Here is a 27,492-nt window from a genome sequence, read left to right as displayed (position 1 = left end):
CAAGTTATTTCATTAGAGAAAATCTTAACATCGCGATTCAGAAATTGCGTTTTCTATGCCAATGCCATCTAGTGGTACACTTCGGAAGTATTGTTACAAATGTTGTTAAAGTATTGAGTTACAGATTTTAATTTAATTTAATGAAATTTGTGTTGCTAAAAAATAGTCAAAGTCAAACTAAAACTTAAATAATCTCTAATTCATAGGTAAGCAAATTACACTTGAAATTGTCGTATTGTAAAGTCATACGCCAACCATGACCATGGGACCTGTAAAGGGCTCAAAACGTTGGTTTGTTTGAAAAAACAAATATACGCGATTTAAATTCGGAAAAATAGTTTCATTTCTTATGTGTAACAATCGCGAAAACCTAAGAAGTCGATATCGTCGTTAAACTCTACTGCTCATTCGAAGCATCAATGTACAATGTATTAATAAGAAGTTCCCAGACTACGTTCAAATGTCAAACGCAGTATAAATATTTGAATAGAATGATAACAAAAGGATAATGCACAAGTAAACAGTATAATTGTTTAATTGTTCACAGTAACGAATGGCCCCACAGCAGTCGACACAAAAACCTATTTATCGACGTTTGCCGTACTCTTGGTTAATTTGATTTGCTAATGTGACAGTTATGTTATGCTGTTACGCCTACGTGGGGAGGTAATTCCATTTGATACTGATACATTTTCAGATGGATGCGTTTGAAGAAGTCCAATCAAGGACTTTTTCAAATGCATTTTGTTAATTATTTTTAAGACACGAAGTACTGGAGCAAAAATGTCCATTGTGCGGTCTGGAGGTTTCGAAATTAAAACCAAATAATCTTTTTTTTTTTTTTTTTTTATAAATAACGCACACACTCAACATAGCCCCGCACTAGGGAAACCCTGTGTCGCGGGTGCCATGGACACACACATAGACAACCACAAATTACACCCAAACTCACGAGAGAAATAATTGTAGGCCATACAACTATTTCTCCCGGCCCGGGAATCGAACCTGGGACCTCTGCGTGGCAGTCCGGCATGGTAACCGTTCGGCCACGGAGGCATCTGTATTCCTTAGGTAAGCAAATTACACTTGATATCGTCATATTAATTAAACTCTGCTGCTTATTCGTAAGGCAGATTCCCTGAGAAGAAAGAGCAAGAAACTCTAGGAGCTGCTCTTTGTAAATATGTAATTGAATACATTAATCGTTTAGAATATTTATTTCAAACTTCTTAGATAGAGAATATCTGCAAGACCTTTGAGAGACATTTAAAACCGAAACGCAGTAATACTCACATTACTGCTAAATAGGCAAGGTGGCAGTACTTCCCAGGACGATTTTTTTCACAAGGAGCTCTACTTACTTAGTTTTTGCGATTAAAGCTTTGGTGGCACTGCAACTGTTGTAATGAATACACGTATCGGTTGCCACTAGCTGCATGATTTGCTTGTTTTATCACACGGTATCATAAAAAAACGTTAACCACTTAATCTAGGCTCAAATCATCCGAATACGCATACAAATCTTTACATTTTATTTGTGTTAATACACGTTTTAAAAGAGCAGGACCCCAATTCAGAACTCTTCGATATCTTAACCGAATCGAAAATTTAAATTTATATACATTTTTAGGACTTTAAAGGCCTAAAATATAGGAATGCATTAGTCTCGTATTAAAATAAATTAATAAAATTGAACAAAATCCGGATTTTATTTAAAATAATAAAATATTTCCATATTACATTCTTCCTTTGTAAACAATAGGACGTTCGGTAACTTTCATTATCGAATGAACCTGTGTTCTGAATAACGTTTGTAACTTTTGCCGGTCGAGAAGTACGAGTAATCAATCGTACGGGTGTGACGTCATTTCGGTTCGGTTTCGAATACGACAGTTTGACGTTCGATTAGGTTATTATACATAAAAATGAAAAGAAATCGTACAATATCTAATCGACGAATCGGTCGACAACAGTTTATTTTTTGGGCCTTCTACATTGCCTTATAATTATATGGACGTCGGGTCCGCGCTAAAAAGTGTCCGAACTTATAGGGCGTTAAAATCGTATACAGAGCGTCATTCACGCTTTAGTCTTCGTTTGTTCGACTGACAGCGAAGCAAGCAAAATTAGACAGTATTGCGACGACATTACAATTTAAATTCAACGTTTTAGCTTTTTCATATTCCTTTACATGTAACTACGTTTAAATAGGTTGACTTGGGACATTTTTTTCGTGGTTTTTGTATTAGACCCGTCGTCCATTTATTTGTAAGTCAATGGCCTTCTAGATTTTTATAACTACTGAAATATGATTTAAAGAAACGTTACATTTGAATACGAAATACTAAGTACAGTGGCTGGCGATTAAAAGCATCTGTACAACGTGTCAAATCAGTTAAAGTCAGTATAGTATAGATCTGGTAACCTATCACAAACTCGAATTTATTTTTTCCGAAATAACGTTTGTTCGAATTTTCATTACACCGAAAACCGAATTATAATAATAATTGGACGTTTATCGCAAAACATTTTCCTCTCAAAATTACGTTCGAGGTTATGAAAATTCATTCGAGCAAACATTGACTATCTGTGGTTGCTACACTATAAAAAGATGCTGATAAAAAAGAAGTAGGAAGAACGTCGCGAATTGATATTACCACTTACAAAATTAATTTTCCAAATTTGTTTCGTTATCTACTTTATATATCAACCTGTCAATGAACTTTCAGTCTAACCTAAACAACAACAGTGAAGTTAGTAACATTTGTAGTATCTTTAAAGCTATTACAAAGTTTTACAAGAACTTAAAAACTATTTTAACGGGCTCGTAAAAGAAAATGGTTTCTTGAATAGTTCTGAGCTTTTATGACTTCAAACTTGACAATTACATTGTGTGCGAAATTCAATAATATACTAATAAATATACAATATACGAAATTACAAAATGAATACTTAAAGGAGGTGAATATTTAATAAGATTTGAGAACCTATCCAGAGGTAAAGAGGAGGTTTGTAACTCCTGTATAGAATAGTGTGTCAAATGTTCATCATTATCAACCCATAATGCGTTTCACTGCTGGGACACGGGTCTTTTCTCAGGCCAGCTCTTTAGGCCATGTCCGCCACACTCGCCCAATGCACGTTGGGTTTTTACAATGTGCCTAAATACCAAATCTCAAATTAATTCTTCAATGTAAATAATAATGTTATAAATACAAATAAATCTCGTATTTTACAAATAAACTTACTCATCTTAAAATCTATAATGGCCTACTTTACATTTTCGCTGTCAATACAATGGCGCAAGTTTTTTGTAACATAAAGTTTTCTTTGTTTTTCTAAACGATTTATAAGCTTCAAATTAAAAAGCGTTTAAGTGAAAAGCCCTTTTGTAAGTACGCTTATTTAAAAAAGTACGTTTTTACGTTATAATTACTTTTTAAGCGAAGATTCAGTTTGTAAAATATAATAAATTAATTCTTAATTGTACCGTAATTTCTATTTCATTTAATCAGTCAATTAATTAATTAAATCTTTAATTATAATTATATTTTAAATATTTGATATATGTCATGTAATATAATGTTAAATTATAAATAAAGAAACAGTGTTTTCATTGTCTAGTTTCTTAGGTCAAACGATTGTACGAAAATTCTCTTTGGAAGAAATTCCTAACAAGAATGGGGGCCATTGTCTTAATAGGTCAAAGTGATGATTACGAGGTACATAATAAAGAGGTACTTATACTTTATTGTGTTTTGAACATTAATTTATCATTTAGAAGATCTTTAAATCTGCCGTTGTCTTCCATCAATCAATATTTGCGGCAATTCATCAACTTCTCACTGACTAACATTATCATATACCGTGTGGGTGTTTAACTGTTAACATATTTAATTTGAATTGTCATTGGGGAGTTAAATCTAGGTTACGTTAGGTTTAAGATGAGTGGGACGACCGTTTAAGTTAATTTTAAGTAAAGGTACTGTATGAAAATCTCAAAGACTGGACTACATTACATGTTCTTGTCTTATTATAAACTTTATGGCAGCGTTTACAATTTGGTGGGTCGCGACCCGGTACGGGGCTATCAAAATAAAATACCGGGTCGCAACATTCCCGCCTTGTTGAAGTGGAACCAGACCTTGGATGGACAGGTGTGTAGTTTACCATCAGGCGCACGCCTTGTTCGTCCCGTCACTTGATGTTATAAAAAAAAAGTTGAATAGGACTTTATGAGCAATTTATTTTTATAAAAAAGAACCTCAAAAGTTTGTGGAATTACATCTAGTTGCCTTGTTTTATTGGAATCGGTTAATGGAACGAAAGTCAAATCCAGTAAACCGGATTCATCCTCTAATTTACTAAACTTAGAGGTGGAATATTGTCTTCAAATTTGAATGCGACCACTACTGAGGTACCCTTTTTTGAAAAAAAAAGAATAATTGAAATCAATTCAAAACTGCCGCAGAAATCACGTAACAAGTTTTTGAAGCCGGTTATAAAGTAAAGCAATATTCATTTTACAATTTCTATTTATTTCCTATTTGAGAATACTGTAGAGCGGAATATTGATTGCCCAAATTTTTCACAAAGCACGAACTCGTGCCCATTCCGCCTTTGTCTCATTATCCCAACAATTTAATAAATTTCAGCGAATTCTCGCAACAATTCGTGATCGCAAATGATTTGTGACAACATGATGCGATAAAAATATTTAACTATGCAAATAATGTTAAAAAAAGGGTATGATATAATAATCATTGCTAAAAAGAGACTTAATTTTGTTAAAAAAGGCAATATAACACTTAACATTTGGCACGATTCTATAGCTTTGGCACATTATGTATTCGTAAATTAACATAATATTTAAGTATTTTTTACTAAATTTGATGATTCAGGATTGGAAACATCACTTTTTTGGTTGCAGAATTTAGTTACGTACGGACAGTTTAATATGAGTTTTCTGTTCAACACAAAGTCCTTCAAGATAACGTAATTTTCACGTAACTGTGCAAGTTTTAAATTGCCATTTGGCATGTTCAACTTTAATGTGAGTTTTTTGTAGAAAAAAATCTTGCCCGAAAATTTCAACAAAAAATAAAAATAAATTCCATACAAGTTAACTGCTTCTAATTCAATGCAAGTTACTTCAAGTGTAAACGCGGCTCTTGCAATACACATGTATGCAAGTACGAAATAATCTCATTACAAAGTACTAAAAAACGACCTCGAAAGTTCGTGGAACTACATCTATTTTCAAAGTGTTATTGAAAACCGCATTCATTTCTTAGGGTCGTATTCTAGAACTCTACTCAATGCTTAAGTCAGGACTTGAGTATGATTCAAAGCACTCGAAATCATACTCAAGTCCCTGCCATTAGGGTCGTATTTCCAGTGCTTGTGTTGCCAGTGCAATCCTGACTTGAGCATTGAATAGAGTTCTAGAATACGAACCTGAGTTTGCCACCCTTACAGGTGGATTATTTTCTTCAAATTTAAATAGGACCAATAACGAAGTTCCGACAAAAAACATATCACAAATAAATAAATAAAATTGGTTCACAAAGACCCGGAGTTATCGCGTAACATACATAACAAAAAAATACAGCCGAATTGAGTACCTCCTTTTTTTTCGAAGTCGGTTTAAAAATATTATATAGAAAGTCCCCAAATGTAGCACGCTTACTATATAGGTAATACAGGAATGCAGTCAAGTTGTTATTACATATTTATTTCCCACATGAGTGGATTCTTCCATAGTGTAAAATACAGGCGACACTACGAAGGCCGATGATGTCAGCGCGTGGGCTTCGGAGGACTCGGCCCACTAACCGGTTAGGCTCTTATAGCAGACTTCGGCCCACTAAGAGTCTGTGTTACTGGTTTTTAGGTGATTTCAAAGAAATGAAGATACTCTCAAGGTCTTTTTTTATCGTGCTTGATCGCGGTTACTAGCATTTTATTTAAATGTAGTAGACAGTGCCGGAAGTGTCATAATTCACCACTCACGCTAGACCATAGTTTCCCAAATTGGGCCCTACAGCATTACAGTGGGTGTTGAAGAGTCCTAGGGGCATAGAGGCCTCGGAAGCAATTGGGGGAGCTGATGCTGAAAAACGTGAATTATCTATATAAACTAACATACATATAATTTTTTTTCTTGACATTTTTTGGGTTAAGTTAATATAAAAAATACGTATTTTTTGTAGTGGTGGGCATTGAATTTTTTTTATCTTGTCTAAGTGGGCGGTGAGCCAAAAAGTGGGAACTTATATACGCTAGACGATCTATCCCAAGACGTCAAAGTGGTTTTGAAAATATTAGGTACATTATAATGTTCTGGGTTTTATTATTTATTATTTATTATTATATTTATTATATTATCTCATTTGCTGGTGTAGCTACTACCTACACCAGTTACAAATGTGATTACAACAAAAAAGATCACGTATTTATAAACATTTTAAGCTATGATGTCAGCGGGGTTAAGGCAAAGCCATAGTTAACTCATCAACTCAATTTTTCACATGTTTCAAAATTGCATCACGATTCTAAACTTTACAACCTTGAAATATGGTTCTTGTCTATGTCGAGTTTGGCAAGGTATTAGGTCCTGTCCTATAGACAGAGTATAGATTGGAAACTAGTAGTACTTCTAACATTAACAAAGTTCTTTATTTTTTACTAGGGGTTTATAAACTAACAAAACATAAGAAAAGTTTGAGAATTGTTTCGACTTATTTCTGTTTTTAATGAAGATTTTATATTTGTCACTGTAGATTTGACCACTTTACTTTTGCTTTTAGAATAATTTTAATAACTTTATCAAATCAAGCACCTCAATCGCTTATTCAATATTATAATTACTGTTTCAACGGCAAACTCACGCAGGAAACCAGTCCGTAAATTAACTAGGATCATTATCAAAACAAACGTGACTTGACATCTTTGTGGCGTTACCCGAAATGTAAGCTACACTATGTAGCCATAACAATATGTTTGACAAGTCCATTACATGACTAATAGAATGCAAATAGATCTTCAAGTGTCCATTATGTGTTTGTTCAGACGATTGTCTTATAGAGTCTTTGTTGTCATCGCGTTTTTAATCCGTATTCAAGGTGTTCTTAGACAATTTGTTGTGACTGGTTCTTGATGGAAAACTTTTGTTTTTATCGAGTTCTTAGGTTTTACACATAGGAATTTTTTTTCAAACAAACCAAAGTTTCGAGTCCTTACAGGTTTCACGGTCACGGCTGGCAAGAAGTGGTGAAGTTGAAGAATTTTGAATCACCTAATTTATTATTGAGTTTTTTCTGAAATAACTTCACTAGTTTTGTTATGATTATTAATAAAAAAGATCTAACACAGAAAAACCTTACGTGTTCGACCCGGTGGGTGTCACCGGAAATTTTTCAGTATTTTATCTTTGCATTTATAATCACCTAATTTAGTAAAAAAAACTTAAATTTTTAATTATTAATACAAAGATCGAACACTCAGAAAAAAATTCTTTCGATCCGGTCGGATTCGAACCGACGTCTTCTTGCATACCGTGCCAGAAGCTATACCAACTAAGCCACGGAACGAACCAACGGACCTCACGAATTCTTCTATGTGCTTGCGTCGTGTCTTTGTACTTGGTCTTTCAACGACATTTTAGTCGTAGCGCCATCTATGAGAAATCTTTAACAGATTTATCACCCAGTTAGTACCTTTACAGCTACCAGTCCTGGCGAGAGATGTCGCTATTCACTGCATTAATTAAAGTTTTATTGAATTGATTTTTATTGATTCATTCATGATCGAAGGAATTTATTCTGAGTGTTTTTTCTGAGTGTTCGATCTTTGTATTAATAATTATAACAAACTAGTGAAGTAAATTCACAAAAAATAATTGAATATCAATTTAATAAAAATTTAATTAAATTTTTAAATTTCAGGAATACGTTGCACTGTTAGTACAATAGTGTATTAACTCAAAAAGTGTATTTTTTTCAGAATCAATGAAAAACGGTTTACTTCCTTCCGCGAAAGACTATTGAAATTTATGTAGAGGTTAAAGTTTATTACTGTTTAATGTTTAAATGTCTATTTAAACATTTTCCTACTTGCCAAATGTATTTATATTTTTTGAGTAAGTCCTTACTCCTAAATATGAATTTGTTTTTTTTTTACTAGCTCCCAAAAACTTAGTCTCATTCTGAGTCAAGTAGGGATCTTTTAATTGTTTCATACAATATTTTAACGACGGTTATATTGCAGTGTATAGTGTAAAATTTTACGTTAAAAAATAATGTAATCTTGAATTTCGCATGTTTTGAATTACAACATTATTGTAACAGAAGTGCGACATGATCTACCAAATCTATAGGATCGTGTCAAATAAGTGAATTGCTGCCTTTTTTTTTGCTTGTTCCAACAAAATTAAGCCTTTTTAAGCCTTGACTATGGGATCTGTAAAGGGCCCGAAATGTTGGTTTGTTTGTAAAAATATACACGATTTAGATGCGAACGAAGTTTCCTTTTTATTTTTGTCAATTTCATGCTTAAGTGCTTTTTCTGGGGCAGTCCCAAATCTTCTACTGAAATTTTGTATATAATGCCTCTCCTATAAACCTTTGGTTTAAGGTAAGGACACTGTTACCTATACAAGCAGCCCCCACAGGTACCTTGTCAGTCAGGTCCTGACCCTAGATCAGCCCGTTGACGCAGGCTTCATCCGGCTCTCAAAAGGCTTGGGTGAGTGCCCACGGGTGCACGTACAACACTCTTCATATTCTTTCTGGGTCGATCAATACTGTTCTATTTCTACATTAATGTAAGCAAAAAAAATACGGTCGTCTGTATTTATATACTAAATTATAATTTGAGACAAGCGATTTAACACTGGTAGACATTATATTGAAATTGAACTGGTAGAAAGGGCGATTTTCGTCTACTTCGGTTTAATTATTGTGGATTTTCGGTAGGGTGTGGAAATTCGTGGTTTATTTGTGTATCCATTTTGTTTATATGTTTCTAATGTAATATGACACAAGGCATCATTGATGTGCGTAACTTTACGTTGTTCATGTAATCGTCCCTACTTATACGGTATCAAATTTGTATCTTATCAATTACTCTCAAATGAGTATTATTATTATACTTCTTGGAGAGTAATTGTTTCGATCGAATGTTGGAGGGAGAGCGGGAGCCTCCCGTTTCGTGCAATGTAAGTACCGTATAGGCTCCATTGTTTACACTGCGTACATGGAAGAATTTTTCAAATTTAGAATTAAAAGTAATGAATAATACGATTGCGTATTAATAAGTCCGTGATTTTGAAAAAAAAAACCATTTTTTTTAACTTATGGTCTAAAGCCGTCACAATGGTTGTTTTCTACGTAATCGCCTTTTACAATTGTATACACCTTGACCAATAAAATATCTCAACTTCTTCAACCCATCAAAAAACATTCAGATTAAAAAGTCAAACGGGTCCGAATCTGGTCTATACGGGGTGTGTGGCAATGGTTCGTATCATAGTTCGACAAGTTCTGGCATTCTGATTGCAGACGATGAATACTCGAAATTTCGTTTTCTCCATCTTCAAAAAAATGTATCGTTCTCACCCATTGACTTACAATTATATGGACGTCGGGTCCGCGCTAAAAAGTGTCCGCACTTGTAAGGCGCTAAAATCGTATACAGAGCGCGACACTCCGCTTTAGTCTTCATTTGTTCTACTGACAGCGCGATACTGCGATGACATTACAATTTAAATTTCGAATAGGTTGACTTGGGACATTTTTTTCGTGGTTTTTGTATTAGACCCGTCGTCCATTTATTTGTAAGTCAATGTTCTCACCCAACTTTAAAAGTTACCGTCAGTTGTTTAGTAAGGAATTCTAAATTTTGAAATAAAAATAAATTGTATCCTTCAACTCACATAGTTATCAAACTGCCATCATATAAACTACTTGTTGTGATACAAACCTACAAAGCACCCATTTATCACGTGCCCCTTATTGGTCAAGGTGCATTAGAAACGCATTGTGCCGTTTATTGATAAGAATTGAGCGATAGCACGTACTTTTTCCATCTTAATTAAGCGACGTTAAAAACAACTGATATGTATTTTATTTTTCTTATGGTCAGTCACCGGAGGAGAAGCCGAAAAATTGTTTTGCTAAATCAAATAGTTTAGGCATTTACTATTAAATAACGGTTTGACACAAACTATACGATACACCTAAGGACATTGTCTAAAGAATGTGCTAATTTATTACACGATACGATGTATTTTACTCGATCATATACAACCTTGAAAATAAAGCTAAAACAAAAGTCCAAACGAATTATTTAAGAACAAAATATCGAACTTGGCACATAATTTTTAAAGAGACATTTCTCTTTAAGTACGACAGAGAACCTGCTAAGTTTTCGTTTATTATATAAACATATGGTATATACAGTGATGAAATTCACATTTATCTCAAAATTTGAAAATTGCCCAGCGGTTGACGACTAGCTACGCCGCCTGCTGCCCCATCAGTCACCCTAGGGCACTTGTTGACGTCAGATTTGTGACAAAATTTTCTCCAATTGTTCTTAAAGCGTGAAACACACAGAGAGCGGATGCGGGTCGGGCGCGTGTCGGGTCGGGTCGGGAGCGCGGCGGGTCTAATTCCGTGTATTTATATATGGACATCACAACGAGTGTGAGCGCGGGACGGGCGCACGCGCCCGCGCTCTGTGTGAAGTTCCTGGTCCACATTGAGCTCGCTTGGGAACTACAGCTCAAGCTCTGTCATTGTGAGAGGAGGCCAGTGCCCAGCAGTGGTACTATATGTTAGTGACAATGCCCCACAGATCTTTTCAATTAAAAGCTCTGAGTGGCACTGCAACTGCTATGGACAGGCATGTCGCTTATAAGTTTATAACCAAGTGCACGACTTGTTCGTCACATCCATCAAGTATGTAACCAGAAATAGCGACGAAATAAGGGCCATCCATTCCTGGCAACTCATACAGGCAAATGGACCTTATATCACTTTTAAATATCAACCCTTATTTGCACTGAAATTACAAATAAGAAAACTGAAATAGTACAGCGCCAACAACTGACCTGTGTGTACGTCTCAGTATATTCCAAAAATATTCTGTATTTATTGTAATAACGATAACATCTCTAACAATTGGGGCTGTTCCATTCGGTGGTGTGGGAAAAACAGCAAAACATCTAATTACAAAACAAACGGAAACACATTTCATCGGTAATTAAATATTAAATATGTACTTTCACAGTAATGATATGGCAGAATAGTTTTCAAACAAATTAAATGATATTTCGTCTCTATTTCTGGTTATATACTCGATGGGCTCATCAATTGGTTAAATAAACAAATATATAGGTTAACTATTTATACTATTTTTATACAAATAAATTTATCGATCTCTATTTTGGGATTGACATCGAGTTACTCGGTGATCTAAGAGGTCAACACGATAAAGCTTCTTAAGGCCAAGGATATCCGCCGTATGGTTCCCACACCCGTATGTGGAAGAATGTTTTTCTTTTGTACGCAACCCTGTAATTTCAAATGTATAGGTTAAAAAATGTTTGTACAAATACTGAACGCACCAATGTTAACTAAAATTTAACATCATGAATATATGAGGCTTAAAAAAATGTGATTTGAAATGAATAAGATTTCTTAATGTGGTAATGTAATTCACGGCCGCCCCATGTGAAATTACCGCATGATATGTAAAGTCCGTTTAAACCGGATTCATTTTCTGTGCTTTCGAACTAAGTACTATGGAAAGTGGATAAAGGATTTAATTGTCATAAACTGACGTTATTATATCACCGCCGGCAGAACCAATCGATAATGAAAAGTGAATAGGTTAATTTTCAAATAATTTCTGACTTAATTAGTGACGAAGGTGTTTCCTCTTTACGTTTCCCTTGTAGCCATATTCCGATAGGTTAGATATGAATGACGTTACTACGAAGTTTCATAATTGTTATATATTCGTCTGCTTCCGTACAACTCAAATAATTCTGAGGCTTGGGCATCTATAAAAATGTAAATAAGACTCATATAAACTGTAACCTTAGCGATAATGGTACAAGGGTAAAATTACTTGTAGGACCATAATTCGATTGCTAGTCTCGAAATGTACTGTTTTTATAAGGAAACAGGGGGACATATTTTTTACTAAAATTGGCAAAAATGATGTCACTTTCAAATTGATACGATTCTTGTTCGCCTTCAACTCCTCAACTTTTGGGAAAGGTCGTGACTGAATGTAAATAATATTTTTATTCTTTTATTCTTATTAAAAAAAAGTACATTCATAGGTATTAGTTATTTAGCTTTATTTTAATTTCATAATGTTGGTAAAAACTTTTGTTTGAACATTTGGAATGATTCTTTTTCGCCTTCAATTCCTCCACTTTTGTGAAAGCTCGCGAATTAAAAGTTAATTGAAGGTAGAAAACACTTTTAATTGTTTTGAAATTTAAAATATATTAATATAAAATACAAAAGCGTTATTACGCTTAATAACAAATGATTATTATTTAATAATAATTAATATTTAATAATTTGTTACTCTCTTTGGTTGTGATAATTTCTCCGATTTGAAATTAAAATCACTAACGTCCGTTCAAAACGCTATTTGCATTATAATCCATTGTAGTAATCGAGGGCAAATTTTATCGCACAAAGACGTTGTTAACTGGCTATTAAAAAGGCCCCGATTAGTGCAATACAATTGCCACTAAATAGGTGCACAAGTCCAAGGTTCCTGATTACGTTTATGGGGAATTTGTGCCGGTAATGTAAGTTGTTTAAAGCCGTAAAAGGTGCTTATACATAGTTTTACTATTGGAGCCGTGATTTGCAATTGTAATTGAGTAGGGGCATAAAGTACAATAAATGTTTAAGGAACTAATTGTAAATGCTTTAAAAGTAAGGCATAGTGAATTTCTCATCTTTTACTAGACTTGTCTTACTCGAAATATTTTTATCGGTATTTTAATTTATATGACTTTTATTATACAATGAATCCTTATATTTTTATTACCGTTAATCTAGGTTCGAAATTTCAGTAATTCCCAAGATATTTATTTAGGCTGATTCATAGTTTTGTCTGTATAATTTTCGACGGACGAGGGAAAATCTTTTGGGAAAACGATTTGATTAGTAATATTTTAAACTCTTTTTTATACAAGTATATCATTTATTCATTTCATAGTGTTAACAATTTTTGAAATTGATATTTGACACGTTTGGACATCTCCGAAACAAACACACAGCACAACAAAGCTAGCGGTAGCATTTTGTTGTTCCAATTTACTTTATAATTAACAAGATAATTCAGTCTATCAGCGCAAAAGTGGTGTAACCACATTTTTTTTTCTACAATATTATACTAAATAATACTACAGTACATAATTATTTAATATTTGGATAATATTATATACTATTAATATTTTCATAAATAAAATTGAATTAATAATTACCTAAATAATTTTTTACACATGAAAATAGAAACTGTAGATAGATAGAAGTAATATTATAGAAAAAACAATTCAATATGGGTTACATCACTTTTGCGCTGATAGCCTTAATTATCATGGCATATTAATTTAATAATTAATTGTCTTAATAATTATCACTTCCAACCTTGCAATTAATAAGTAAAGATATCGCGGTAACGGATATTTGTATCGGTTATCCGTAGGCACCGTTGAAACAATTGAAAACCAATCAATAACAAACGTCACAGATGACACTAATATTCGTGTACGAGATAATTAGGTTTGTAAACCCTGACATTAGTCATCTTATTTATGTCGGCGATTAAAATCAAGGCTATCACCACTCACCTTATCGATCATTAATCATTTTACGTACCATTGACAGACATGAGATTAAGATTTAATTGTGTAGGTGGCTCCAAATTTTTTTCAATTAGGTGAAAGGTGTTTTTTTTGTTGCAAAATTACTATTGAGTTCAAGAAACGGTTGCGATCGATTCGTGAAACGAAAAATTCACGGGTTATGAACTTTGCATAAAACATCGAAGTTTAGCGTGTATTTAAGTTGGTGATTTTGGTAAAAGAATTCGTCGATCGCGTGGTAGATTGTACCAGTGCTTTCGGCGAATTTTCAAGCCCGGCGCCCACTGGCGGGATGGAACAGCAGGGACGGCACAGCAGGGAATTTTAGGTGACGAACAATTTGAACTTAATGTTATTAAACTGTAGTTAATTTCAATCCCAATGAATGTAGCTATAAATTAATTAAAATTAATACTAACGCACACACTCCACACAGCTCCGTACTAGGGAAACCCTGATTCGCGGGCGCCATGGACACACACACACACAGACAACCACAAACTACACCTAAACTCACGAGAGAAATAAATGTAGGGCATATAAATATTTCTCCCGACCCGGGAATCGAACCTGGGACCTCTGCGTGGCAATCCGGTATGATAACCGTTCGGCCGCGGAGGCAGTATAAAGACAACGCTGTGGCAAGGTGTCCCTAAGATAGCCGGCAGCCTGCGGAATGCCTCGGGTGTCTTCGCGATGCTTCGGCAGACTTCCAAGGGTTACTCACTCAAAATCTTCTCTCTCTTGGTTCTTTTCTTCTTCAGCAAAACCACCATTTTTAAATAAACAACTGGTTATAAACCAGCTTGCAGCGTTACTGAAGAGAAAGTAGGCGCGAGTACGATGTCTATTTATTTATTATATGGACAACAAAATAGATAACAATTAAAGTACATTTGTAAGAGTTAAATGTGATATTAAAAAGTTCTGTACCAGATTGTAATTCTACTTAATGTTGACACAACATTGTAAAGTAACAAGAAAGAACCACTGTTCATAATTTGATAATTATTTATTTATTTAACGTACTTATTCACTAGTACAGAAGCGACAAAGGTATGGATGAATACTTATGTAAGTGTTACGCTCTACTAATGTCGCTTCAGCATGCCTAAGGATACCGTGTCATACGGTAGGAATGTCGAAGGGTCCCTTGCCATGCCGCATGCCGTACCGCCAATGGGCGTCGAGCATTAAACGCCACTGACAACGGAAGACAACGAGCTGAATCCTCATTATGCAGGTAACTGTAAGTAGTTGTAACAGTAAGGTTTCCTTTACATAAGAAAGTTTACGCGTCATTACAAGACCGAACATTAATAATATCAAATATGAATTTTTATTTATATTATTGCAAGCGTATTTTGTTGGCTATTATAAAGTATGAATGGTCGAAGTTCGTAGCCAATAAGAAAACATTAACCAAATTATTTAATTGAACAAGTGGGCCGTGTTAAATTTTCGGCTGACGTAATTTTACGGGTTTGATGAGTCAGATACATAAGCAATTATTAAATAATTATATTAAATTATACGTTGTAAAGTACAAGAAATAAGATGTAATTTTAATAGTTTTTTTTCTCATTAAAATTATTAACGATTATTTTTATCACAAAACTGTTGCCTAGTTACCAAGTAAATTTAAACCATATCATAGAAATCTAAATAAATATTATCACTTCTGTGGGCTGTATAGAGTAGTTTAAGTGCTCTTAAAAAAAGTTGTACAAGCAAAGGCAGAGTGTCTATTTAGCCAAAGTTACGTCGGAGGGTTGCGAGTGACTTCATAAACGGAAATTACGGGTTTATGCGCAAAATGTCAACGTTTCCGGGTTGTTTACCAAGGCGGCGTCGCACCATTTTTATCTTTACTCTTTACAAAAATTCCTTTTTTAAATGTCATTTCAATTGTTTTGTGATTATAAACATAACAGCGCGCCATTTTCACCTTCACAAATTCTTTCTTTAAATGTAGCTTAATTTGTTTTGTAAATTTAAACATAGAGATGATAAAAATGTATTTATCCAGATCATTTACTTACAATTATAAGGACGTCGGGTCCGCGCTAAAAAGTGTCCGAACTTATAGGGCGTTAAAATCGTATACAGAGCGTCATTCACGCTTTAGTCTTCGTTTGTTCGACTGACAGCGAAGCAAGCAAAATTAGACAGTACTGCGATGACATTACAATTTAAATTCAATGTTTTAGCTTTTTCATATTCCTTTACACGTCACTACGTTTAAATAGGTTGACTTAGGACATTTTTTTCGTGGTTTTTGTATTAGACCCGTCGTCCGTTTATTTGTAAGTCAATGATCCAGATATACATTCTAACATTACGTGATACATCACACGTAAAAATTTATACAGACACTAAACGAAAAGGTTAACTTACGGGAAAAGGTCATTAGTTTCTGAAAATAAGTAAGTTTAGTAGTAATGCTATTGTAGCCATGCGCGATTGTGAATGAGTTCTATATTCAACTCGTTACTTAATAAATTAGTAATCTACTAATTTTTTATTCAAATGACTCGAATGATCATTAATTACTGATGCTCTATGGAATCTATGGACTAATAATACTAATTAATCCATACGTTCCATAGATCACTTCTGCTAGTGATCGCTCGGATTCGACCCAGGCGAATAATTTACCCATTCCAATGATTAGTATTAGTAACATTCAAAATCGCGCATTGCTATTTTAGTAATGTCTAGTGCTCCTTACGTCTATAAAATATTCTAATTTTAATATGTATTTATATTTATGACTGGTCGATGTATGAGGCAATGCAATGGCAATGCATAAAAGAATGGAGTATCAAAAATAAACTTTTATTTCTTTCGTGTTATTTATATAGCATCTTATGTTAATGCTATGATAGTAAATATTAGTTGGGTTGGTCAAAAAGTCCGTGCGGTTTTTATCATTAGCTAACTTTGAACGAAAAAACTTTTTTCTTTTAAAATGTTATGTTGTTTATGGTCATTCTAAAAACAATATTATTTTAAGAATAGGCGAGAAAAGTTTTAAGTTTATAATTCATGAAAAATAACTGATGTTAGTACTGCTAGACTAGTTTACTTTAGTTACTTCCATAGTATAATGTCTACTGTCTACGGGATTCTCGTGTGGGGTAAAGCGGCAGATATTCAAACAATATTTGTATTTTTTAAAAACGAGCGATTCGTTCTGCGTACCGTCTTTGCCCTCGAATTCCTCTAAGAGAAAAGTTTAAGGAGATTGGTATCATGACCGTGGCATCACAGTACATTTACTCAAATATTTTATATGCCCGTGAAAATATACATAATTTCAATATGAAAGAAGATATCCATAATATTAACCTCAGACCTAAGTCGAAACTCGTGGTACCACGATTTCGTTTAACCAAGGTAAACGACTGTTTTATGGGGAACTGTATACGTTTTACAATAAGATTCCGAAGCATACATTAAGACTTGAAATGATTTTCCTAAGTTTAAAAACTACATTAGAAATATTTTGATTGAAAAGTCATATTACAAAATTGAAGACTACGTGTTAGATAAAGATGTATGGAAAACGATATGGCTCCAGAATCCACACAAATTCGATTGAAAGTGTATTCCATGACATTAAGGTTTATTTGAAAAGAGCAAGCCCTAGAGTTTCTTGCTCGTTCGTCTCAGGGAAGTCAGCGTAGTGAACGAGCGTTAGCTTAAATGTGACGTTTTCGAGTGTAAATTTATTTTACCTATGGAATAAAATGATTCTTTGACTTTGACTTTGATTCAAGACTGGGCAATCGTCTTCAAAAATTATTGCAGGTAAGTTTAGATTGACATATGTTACCTCATCCACCGTATCCGCTCGATATAGTCCCTTTAGATTTTCACTTCTTTCAGACTTATAACATTCTTTGAATTGACACGATTTTGATTTTTTTATAACATCAAGTGATGGGACGAACAAGTTGTGTGCGTGTTGGTAAGAGACACGCCTGTCCATAGCAGTTGCAGTGCCATTCAAGAGACATAAATCGCAAAGATCTGAGGGGCATGGCCACTGCGCCCGTCACCCTGAGACTGTGATTTCATCAGTATCCTTACGTAATGCTCACATTACTGCTTGGCGGCAGATAGTGAAGGGATCAACAAACGGCACTTTGAGTAGTAAAGAATGTAATAAGACGTGGAATTTTTATGACAGGAATTCTAAAATTACCCGCTAGATGGCGGAAGATGTAGATTAAGGTGGCCAATACACAATTAATTAAAGTTTAATCCTAATTTTGTGAACTGTTTTTAATTTTATACTTTGATATCGCTCGATCTTTTTGGTCAACCCATTATATTTGGTTAGTAGCATAATATGAAAGGTTTATTTTATTTTGTAACCATATAACCAGGTTAAGGTAAACAATCATAAAGTATTTAGTGATAATTAATTCAGTAAATGTAACTCCCGTTGAAAATTATTTTATATTTTTTAACGAAAAAGCGCGTTTTCTAAAAATGGTTGTTTTGTATATACACATAAGGTTGCATTCGGGGAATTATGTATACTATACAGTCAATATTTGCTGTTAGTTCAGATTCACACCTTTGGCGGGCCATGTTTACGTTTCTCGTTAGGATCAAAGTAATATTTAGACACGATAATAAACAAACCTTTTTTTAAACAGGTCTGTACGAATCGAAAATATTTCATAGTTGGTCCACATATTAAACATTCAAAAGTTCAGTTTTGGTGTTAAAAAATAAATATTTTGTCTTTGACTAAAACATTTACGTGAAAGCCAAAATATTTATTATAATAATTATAATAAAAAGACTGAAAAAATTGGGGCAGTACTAACTTACTTGTCTTTAAAAACAAATGATAAATTAAATTTAGAAATTAAATCATATTCCAAATGTTTGTTACTGCATTTTGCCGGATTTTAAGGCGTCGTATAAAGCAAAGATAAAATCTATTCACGCGTACTGAATTTAAACTGCAGATAGCAGAAAAAAAACAAGATTTACATTGTCAATGGTAATGTTCGTAAATTAAATTATAGTCTCCGTGAATGTAAATAAAGAAAGACACGCTCACTGAATTACAATTTCAGTGAATTAATGAGCCAACTGAATTAAGGGCTTACGAATATAGATTAATGTGAACGCGGATAGGCGGTCCGGAAATTGTGGAAACTTTAGACAAAAGCTTTGATGGAAATCATTTGTCCTTTTACGATTATCTTTGACAAAGCGAAAATGAGGAAATTTAAAAAACTACATATACTCTCAGCCTCTGACTAATAAAGAAGTTCTGTAAACGATTTCGATTTACACAGGTAACCTAGGAATATAAATGCATGCAAAATAACCTGCAGCTGTTTTCCTTGGATCTCCAAGAAGGCATTCATCCTTTAATGCACAACAAAACTTCTTGTTTTCCCTTTCAGCTGTTGCATTCGGAAGAAACATAGACAGTATCGCAACATCTTCATTGTTTTCTCTCGCCCTCCGTATCCTATCTTGTCCCACTGTTTTAGTGGTCAAATGCAGCCGGGATTTTAAATCATCACTCAACACATCCGCCGACATGGCTGTACAAAATCGGAACTTTTGGCAGTGGAAATTAAAAAACAAAAACTCGGTAATTTTTTTTTTTGCAAAGTTTTGAAAATAGAATGATGGTAATGTGTACTTTATATATTTTTTTTCTTATTAGGGAAATTCGCCTAAATTTCGGCGGTTTAAGTCTTAAGCGCGTCACGAGCAGGCTTCACGGCAGATCGCGCGGTACTGCCGCCGTCGCCACACGGGCTCCGACAGTCCGTACACAGTCTGTGTAGGACGGAGGGCGATTAATTGTCCGAAAGAATAAACTCCCTTTGACATCTGGCTACGAGAGATTAATTAAATGTAGGCAATGTTAGATTATTTACCAATTCATTAGGAATTAATGGCACTCGTTAAAACGAGATATTGTTGTCGTAATTTGTCTTTCCAATGATATGTTATATTAAGTTTTTATTTACAAATAAAAAAACGACAGAACAGGTTTATCTACTTTTTTTTTATTTCTTATTAAGTACCACTGACAGTAGGAATTGGGGAATTTTTCCATCACTTAATTCCAATGTGGCAGATAGGACTTGATGGAATATAGAATTTAGGGTCCACTGAAAATCAGCGTGACAATCTTTTCCCGGCGGTGACATTACGCCACAGACGCACACATGACATCTACTTAGTACAACAATAGTGTTGACTAGCTTTGTGGTTATTTAATTACTAAGATTGTATTTTTAATTTATTTTATTTAGTTTTTTTTTGTTATTCTATTGTCAGTTTGTTTTAATTTAATTTTTATTTTTTTAAATTTCTTACTGTGTATTATTGTGTTGTGGCGTTATGTAATAAATGGTTTCTATTCTATTCTGTTCATTTCTATTCGAATAGCCTTTATGAGTTCCTGGTTATCATACGAATGAGATAGATTGTTATAATTTAATATTATGTTTGCAAACTTACATTATTATTTATATTGCTTACCTTCATTACTTACACTCTTTACATTATTTGCTTTACATCTTATACTTTTGCTTGATATATATATATGTATAGTATTTAGAGTTAGGTATATATATTTGTGTGTGATGCACTTTGGTGGCATGGCTTATTGGGCTGCGATCGCTCACCATATGGTACTGGCAGAAAACCAGCACTATTTGACTTCTCTCGGTCTACAGTATTTATGCTGAGTCAGGGCCGTTTCAGCACAAACTGTAGTCATAGGTACATTAAAATTTTATCAGTTCTTATTGTATTTGTTTGTTTTTCTCACAGTATTTGTTTTTCTCGCAGTATGTGTTTTATATAAATGTGTATAAAATTAATAATGAATGTTCTATGTGCTTTTATGTTATACTCTGTGAAGTGATTGTAAATGTTTTGTTTCTGTTTATATTTGTGCTAAATAAACTGGTTATCTATCTATCTATTTATAGAACAAACAATACAATGATAGAACAAAGAAAAAATCTCCTCCCGCTCTCCGGCCGACATACGTCCAAAACAATAACTGTCAAATAAGTAATATTCGACCAAATCAAAAAACAACTCAAGTATGAAGCATCATACATCTTTTAATTTGGTCGAATATTACTTATTTGACTATAATTGTTTCGGACGGATATCGGACAAAGAACGGGAGTAGACACTGCGACTATGTCCCGCCCGAACCGAATTAGCAGACCTCACAAATTCTTCGATGCGTTTGTTACAGATATTTGTTTTTTGTTTTCATGGATTTTTGCCGTAGCATGAAATTTGCAGGAATTTTTCTTTGTGTTCGATTTTTGTATTAATAATTATAACAAACTAGAGTAAATATTTCACAAAAAATAAATTAATATCGTCGTAGTAAAACGTCGTAATACTGATTGCAATCAATATTACAATTTATAGGTACATCCCAAAACAAAGGTTAAATTCACAACGGTTCCAAAGAACACGTCTGAGTCGTTGATAAGCCCACACGTGGTAACAACATGTGAACTTAATCTCGCTCACGTTTCCAGCTCACTTTATTATACATGCATTATTTTGCAAGTTACGTAACAGAAGCTACAAAGAAAAAAAATGGAACACGAAATGCATTTGTGGGTTTAGTCCGCTCCCCATCTGGCATGGCGTGCTATAATAGAATAAAAACTCCTGTGTCACAACTTGGGTAATAATATGAAACTAGAATTAAGAATGAATGAAAAAATAATAATGTAATATTAAGTTTGCAAGTGATATTAAATCACGATGTTTTACTATAATGGTATTCAATTACTTTTTGTGAAATTACTCTACTAGTTTGTTATAATTATTAATAAAAAAATCGGATATAATGGATAATACTTAGAGTCAAGCCGGGCTAAAGGTATTTGTCTTAACTCTTTATTCATTTAGGGACTGTGATCATTATTAAACATATCAGCATACAAGGAAACACTTAATATAGTATATAAACAGATAAATATCATAATACTGGTTACTTACCTAAACATGTAGACAGAACGAATTGCAACCACCCAACATTAATGTGTCAAAACCAACCTGTGCAAACAACCCTGATAGCTTCCCCAACACACTCCATGAGCAAATGATATAATAGGGGTTAAAGTATGAAATTGCCGATTTGTACTGAAAATCTAAATTGTTTATTTTTTAAATTTTTAACAAATTTATTTAATCAAAATAGTTGCCATTATTATCTATACAATGCTGCCATCTAATGGGAAGGTTATTAATGCCTTTGCGATAGAACTCCGACGATCTAGACTGCACAAACTGTGTGAAAGCATTTTGTACTGCCTCCTGGGAAGAAAACTTCTTGTCACGTAGATAATTGTCCAAATCACGAAAAAAATGGTAGTCCGTTGGAGCAAGGTCTGGTGAATACGGAGGATGACGAATGGTTTCTAACTGCAGTTCCTGAAGGGTCAAAATGGTTTCTCGTGCTGTGTGAGGTCTCGCGTTGTCGTGGAGCAATAATGGTGAAGATCGATTCATGAGTCGGGGCTGTTTTACTGCTAGTTTTGTCAACATGGTTCGGAGTTCGGCACAATAGACATCTGCCGTTATTGCTTGACCAGATCGGAGAAAACTATAGTGAATAACACCATGCTGAGACCACCAAACAGTTACCATTACCTTTTTATTGGTAAGTTTTGCTTTAGGACACTGTTGTGGCATTTGACCTGGGGTCAGCCATTGCATTTTTCTTTTCCGGTTATCATAAAGAATCCACTTTTCATCACATGTTACAATTCGATCCAATATTCCTTCATTTCTGTACCGGTTCAACAAGGCAACACAAGTTTCAACACGCGTTTCTTTCTGCAGATCAGTCAAATCATGAGGCACCCATTTTTCGTATTTTTTTATTTCATTGATTTGACGCAAGTGAGTCAATATTGTGGGTAAGGTAACGTTAAACCATGCCGCTAATTCCTGGTAGTTTGACAAGGATCGGCTTCCACTATCTCTCTTAATTCATCGTTATTCACCTGTGTGGGCGGTCTTCCTCGTGACTCGTTCTTTAAGTCGAAATTTCCATCACGAAAGCGTTTAAACCAAAATCGCACGGTGCGTTCATTAGTAGACCCCTCTCCAAACGCAGCATTGATATTGCGGGCTGTTTCTGCCGCGTTAGTTCCGCGTCGGAACTCGTATTCAAAAATCACTCGAATTTTCGCAGTATCCATCTTTCTTGTCTAAATTGAATAACAAAAACAATTGAAAGTCGATATTCAAATGTTTCAAATTAAAAAAAAAAAAATCACAGAAACCATTTGAAAAAAGTTTCATTCGAAAACCTCAAACCATGAAGATTCTATGAAAATTCAAAGAACCTATTGCAATAAGACGGCAATTTCATACTTTAACCCCTAATATTATCCTCGGGAATTCCACACATTTCGCAATTTGGAGAATTCACCCTCCTCATCAAATACATTTTTTTTTATTGGAACGTGTAATTTTTTTCGATTTCAAGTATAAGTAATCGTTCATATTCGAATGCAAATGCTAAACAATTCCAAGATGCAAATTTGTTGTTCTTGAATATTGTACATTTTTAATTATGTCGTTTTTACGCAGTTGCGTGTATTAATATTTGTTATTATCTACCCATCACAGGTTATGGCAGAATGTCTGTGAGGGCTACGTACTAGGCTGAACTCTATAGCCATAGACCTATTTGACATGCTTGTTTTTGTAATAATTTAATTGTCTTTTTGTTTCGTCTTATTCTACTGAATGTAAAATACAGTAGTAGCAGTAGAGCTCCTTGTGAAAGAGTTCGTCCAGGAAGGACTGCCACCGCATCGATTTCTGCTGTTAAGGACAAAATGTGAGCTTTAGCCAGTTTTGAAGGGTATGGGTGCTGGTGAAATTACATGCACATTAGACTTGTCAATTTATGTTTCAGATCTTTGCGATTTATAGCTCTCAGTACCGCTGGAACTGCTATAGACAGGCGTGTCGCTTTCTGTATTAATTACACAAATTAAAAACATCAATAAGTCAATATATAAAATATGTTTCTTTTTAGATAACACGTTGAGATTAACTTGTATCTAAACGATAAAATCTGTAAAATAAATTAATGTTCAAGATGTTCTTGAGATGCAACACAAGTGCAGTTGAAATGTTAGTTGATTCTAGGACATTTTGGTTCTGTTAGTTGATTCTGCCCTCCTACGTATGTCGTTAATATTATGAATTGCGATTTTATCGCATAGCGGCAAATTATCTTATGGCTGTATGGAAAGTGTCGTTGTATTCTGCGCATTGAGTTCTTCCAATACTTCTGCCTGACATTATTAATCAGTAAATGTTATTAAAAAAACAAAGACACTTTTAGTTACTTTTACACAAATTTGAAATTCGAAAAGGATCTCTGCCATTTCAATAGTCCAAATCAAAATGGCCTCGTTCGACGTTCAAGTTCGAAAGCCGAAAGTGTGTTTACAATCAACTGGTGATGCCAGAGGGTTTCTGGTTTTGCATAAATTTGTTAATTTCAAAGTAAAATGAGGTGCAAATTGTGACGAAACTTTCGAGACGATATTTAAAACATCGCGTAGCTATTGTTTGAGTTGAATAAGTAAACGAAACCATAGTGTGCAAATTAGGTGCGGTTTAAAGAACGAAATGTGGCCCGTATTGTTTTTTATTGTTAAGTATAGTTATATGACTTTAATATGGTTATTGTTTTCTTTTTTTTAAAGAAGTAAGAGGCATTTTTGTTCGCTTAACCAAATATCTGCACGTGGCTGTAAGTGCGCAGGTTCCTGTTATGAAGTATTCTAGAGTGAAATACGTTGCGTAGTAATTTAGATTATTATTCTTATAACGAAAACAATGATAAAATGTATAAGAAATAAAAATAGAATAAGTGGCTAATACAAGTCGATAAATCACTAAACAAAACAATATTTAATTAATAATTTTTAAATAATTATTCGTTTTTTTTTTATTAATATTTATGTCCACGCGCTTCTTTTGAATGTCAAGTGAGTCGATGCCTCATGATTATTTATTCGAATGACACCATACATCATTTTAATGGGATAATTTAATATCTGATTATAATCAACATTGTTTATTGTAATGACTAAGTTTATTTTTGGTTCCAAAGTCATCATCACTTTTAACCTATTTATATGTCATTATTCCGTTATTTCTTTCATAGTTAAGGTCATAGTTCGCCACGCTAGCCCAGTGGGGGTTAGCGACTACATGTTTCCAAGGGTTGAGAACCTGTTTTAGTAGTAGAACTCGTAGAGCTCCTTGTGATAGAGGTCGTCCAGTGAGGTACTCCCACTTTACCTATTTCTGCCGCCCAGGAATAATGAGAGCATTACTGCGTTCCAGTTTGGAAGGGTAAGGTTGCTGGTGATATTATAGGCCCATGGAACTTGTCGACTTATGTCTTAGGGTGTTAGGTGCAGTGGCAGTACCCCTAATATCTTTGTGATTCTCTGAGTGGTATTGCTACTGTTATGGACAGGCGTGTCGCTTACCATCAAGCGCACGACTTGTTCGTCCCGTCACTTTGTCCTTTTACAAAAAAACTACCACTTCATATAATTACAGCGTTTAAACATACAACATACGGTATCACATCTGATATACGTGACAATTACGGTGTACATAGCATTTGCAATAATAGTAACAAAATAAATTACATAAGCTTAATAACAAATAACTGGTAGCTGTAAAGGTACTAACTGGGTGATAAATCTGTAATAGATTTCTCATAGATGGCGCTACGACTAAAAAGTCGTTGAAAGACCAAGTACAAAGACACGACGCAAGCACATAGAAAAATTCGTGAGGTCCGTTGGTTCGTTCCGTGGCATAGTTGGCATAGCGTCTGGCACGGTATGCAAGAAGACGTCGGTTCGAATCCGATCGGACCGAAGGAATTTTTTCTGAGTTTTCGATCTTTGTATTAATAATTATAACAAATAAAAAGTTTCATCACGATGTCTTCCTTCGCCGAAAACCTCATGGTAAATTTTAAATTCATTAAAAATCTAAGAAGTCCGAATTCAGTACCGCGGATTCGAACCTACGGCCTCTGCTTGTAAGTAAGTCAAACCATCCGCACTGCACCCGATTCGTATCAGGGGGTCTACTCTCGATCTCCGTCCGACATCCGTCCGAAACAATTACTGCCAAATAAGCAATACTTGACCAAATGAAAAGACGCGTGATGCGAATGAAGCTTCATACTTGATACTTGTCTTTTAATTTTCTCGAATATTACTTATTTGACAGTAATTGTTTCGGACGGATATCGAGAGTAGACCCCCAGTTCCGAATCCGAGAAATGACGGTCCGAAATGTCACAGGGATCATTTTATCTCTAGGTGTACGATATTTATAACTGCCTCCGTGGCGGAACGGTTACCATACCGGACTGCCACGCCGAGGACCCCGGGGTCGATTCCCAGGCCGGGAGAAATATTTGTATGGCCTACATTTATTTCTCTCGTGAGTTTGGGTGTAATTTGTGGTTGTCTATGTGTGTGTCCATGGCACCCGCGACACAGGGTTTCCCTAGTGCGGGGCAATGTTGAGTGTGTGCGTTATTATTATTATTATTCGTACTTTCTCGGATTTTTATCGACTTAGTGCACAAGTGACATCCGAAGTGCGTCCAAGTTTTTTAGATTTGTATAGTCTCGGATTAGTACGCAACACAACCAAGTATATTAAGTAGTATTTCTGCAACCTGTACTCTACCTAACTCATTCAGTCAATAAATAAATCTTAATACAACAAACATAAAGAAGACAAATATTGTTTAAGTGTCACTTAGTGAAGATAATAAATGACAAACACCTACGTTTGTTTTTGTATGGAAATTTAAGTATATTTAATCTTTTAACCGTAAGGAGAACTTAATCAGTATAATGTTGTTCACCAGTCACGCAGAGAAGGGTACAGTAAAATATATTTTAATCGACTTCAAAAAAAGGAGGACGTTCTCAATTAGACTGTATTCCTTTTGTATGTGTTACGCGATAACTCCGGCAATTGTAAATCGATTTTGATGATTCTTTTTTTTTTGTTGGAAAGAGGGTACCTCAGTCTTAGAATAATAACGCATAGAATGATAGTTTTATATCAAACGAACTGTCACAAGTGAGGCAAAAATCAAATTCATGCAGGCTAGTTTTAGTAGTAACTAGGTTCATTTTCGGTTTTAGTGAATATTTATATAAAAATACAAGTTGAAACGCGTTACTTCCTTGTGGAATGTGATGTTAGTATCTATTTTATGTTTGACTGACGTATTTTTACACTCATTTACCGCACATTTCGTCATTTTTAGCTAAAATTCTGGAGCTGTTCGCGGTGCAAGCTGACCTTGAGCACTGAAGGCCCGCCCGGTCGTGTAAGCCCTTTTGGCGCGCTTCATTTTGCCTCACTTAGCGTGTGCGGACTAGGTTTCTATGTGTTATTATTCTAAGACCTCAGTATTAGTCCCATTTAAATTTGAAGAAAATATTCCACCTCTAAGGGTGGCAAATTAGGGAATGAATCCG

General features: G+C 34.5%; 1 protein-coding gene across 5 annotated transcripts in view; it reads right to left on the bottom strand.

The window, feature by feature from the left end:
- Nucleotides 1–27,492, bottom strand: part of LOC113236803 (four and a half LIM domains protein 2) — a 147,921-nt gene that overhangs the window by 10,276 nt on the left and 110,153 nt on the right. The window contains exon 1 of one of the 5 annotated variants that reach the window (XM_026472996.1): nt 19,258–19,512. The exons of the other annotated variants lie outside the window; for them this stretch is intronic. Within the exon in view, the coding sequence (XP_026328781.1) occupies nt 19,258–19,477 (220 nt within the window). The 5' untranslated portion in view covers nt 19,478–19,512. Of the gene's footprint in view, nt 1–19,257; nt 19,513–27,492 lie in introns of those variants that run through there. 5 annotated transcript variants of the gene reach the window in all.

This window comes from Hyposmocoma kahamanoa, unplaced genomic scaffold, assembly GCF_003589595.1.
Source record: "Hyposmocoma kahamanoa isolate Upper Pololo Valley unplaced genomic scaffold, ASM358959v1 92, whole genome shotgun sequence".
In the NCBI taxonomy this organism is placed as follows: domain Eukaryota; kingdom Metazoa; phylum Arthropoda; class Insecta; order Lepidoptera; family Cosmopterigidae; genus Hyposmocoma; species Hyposmocoma kahamanoa.
Note: the sequence above shows the minus strand (reverse complement) of the source record. Positions and strands in the feature narration are given on the sequence as shown.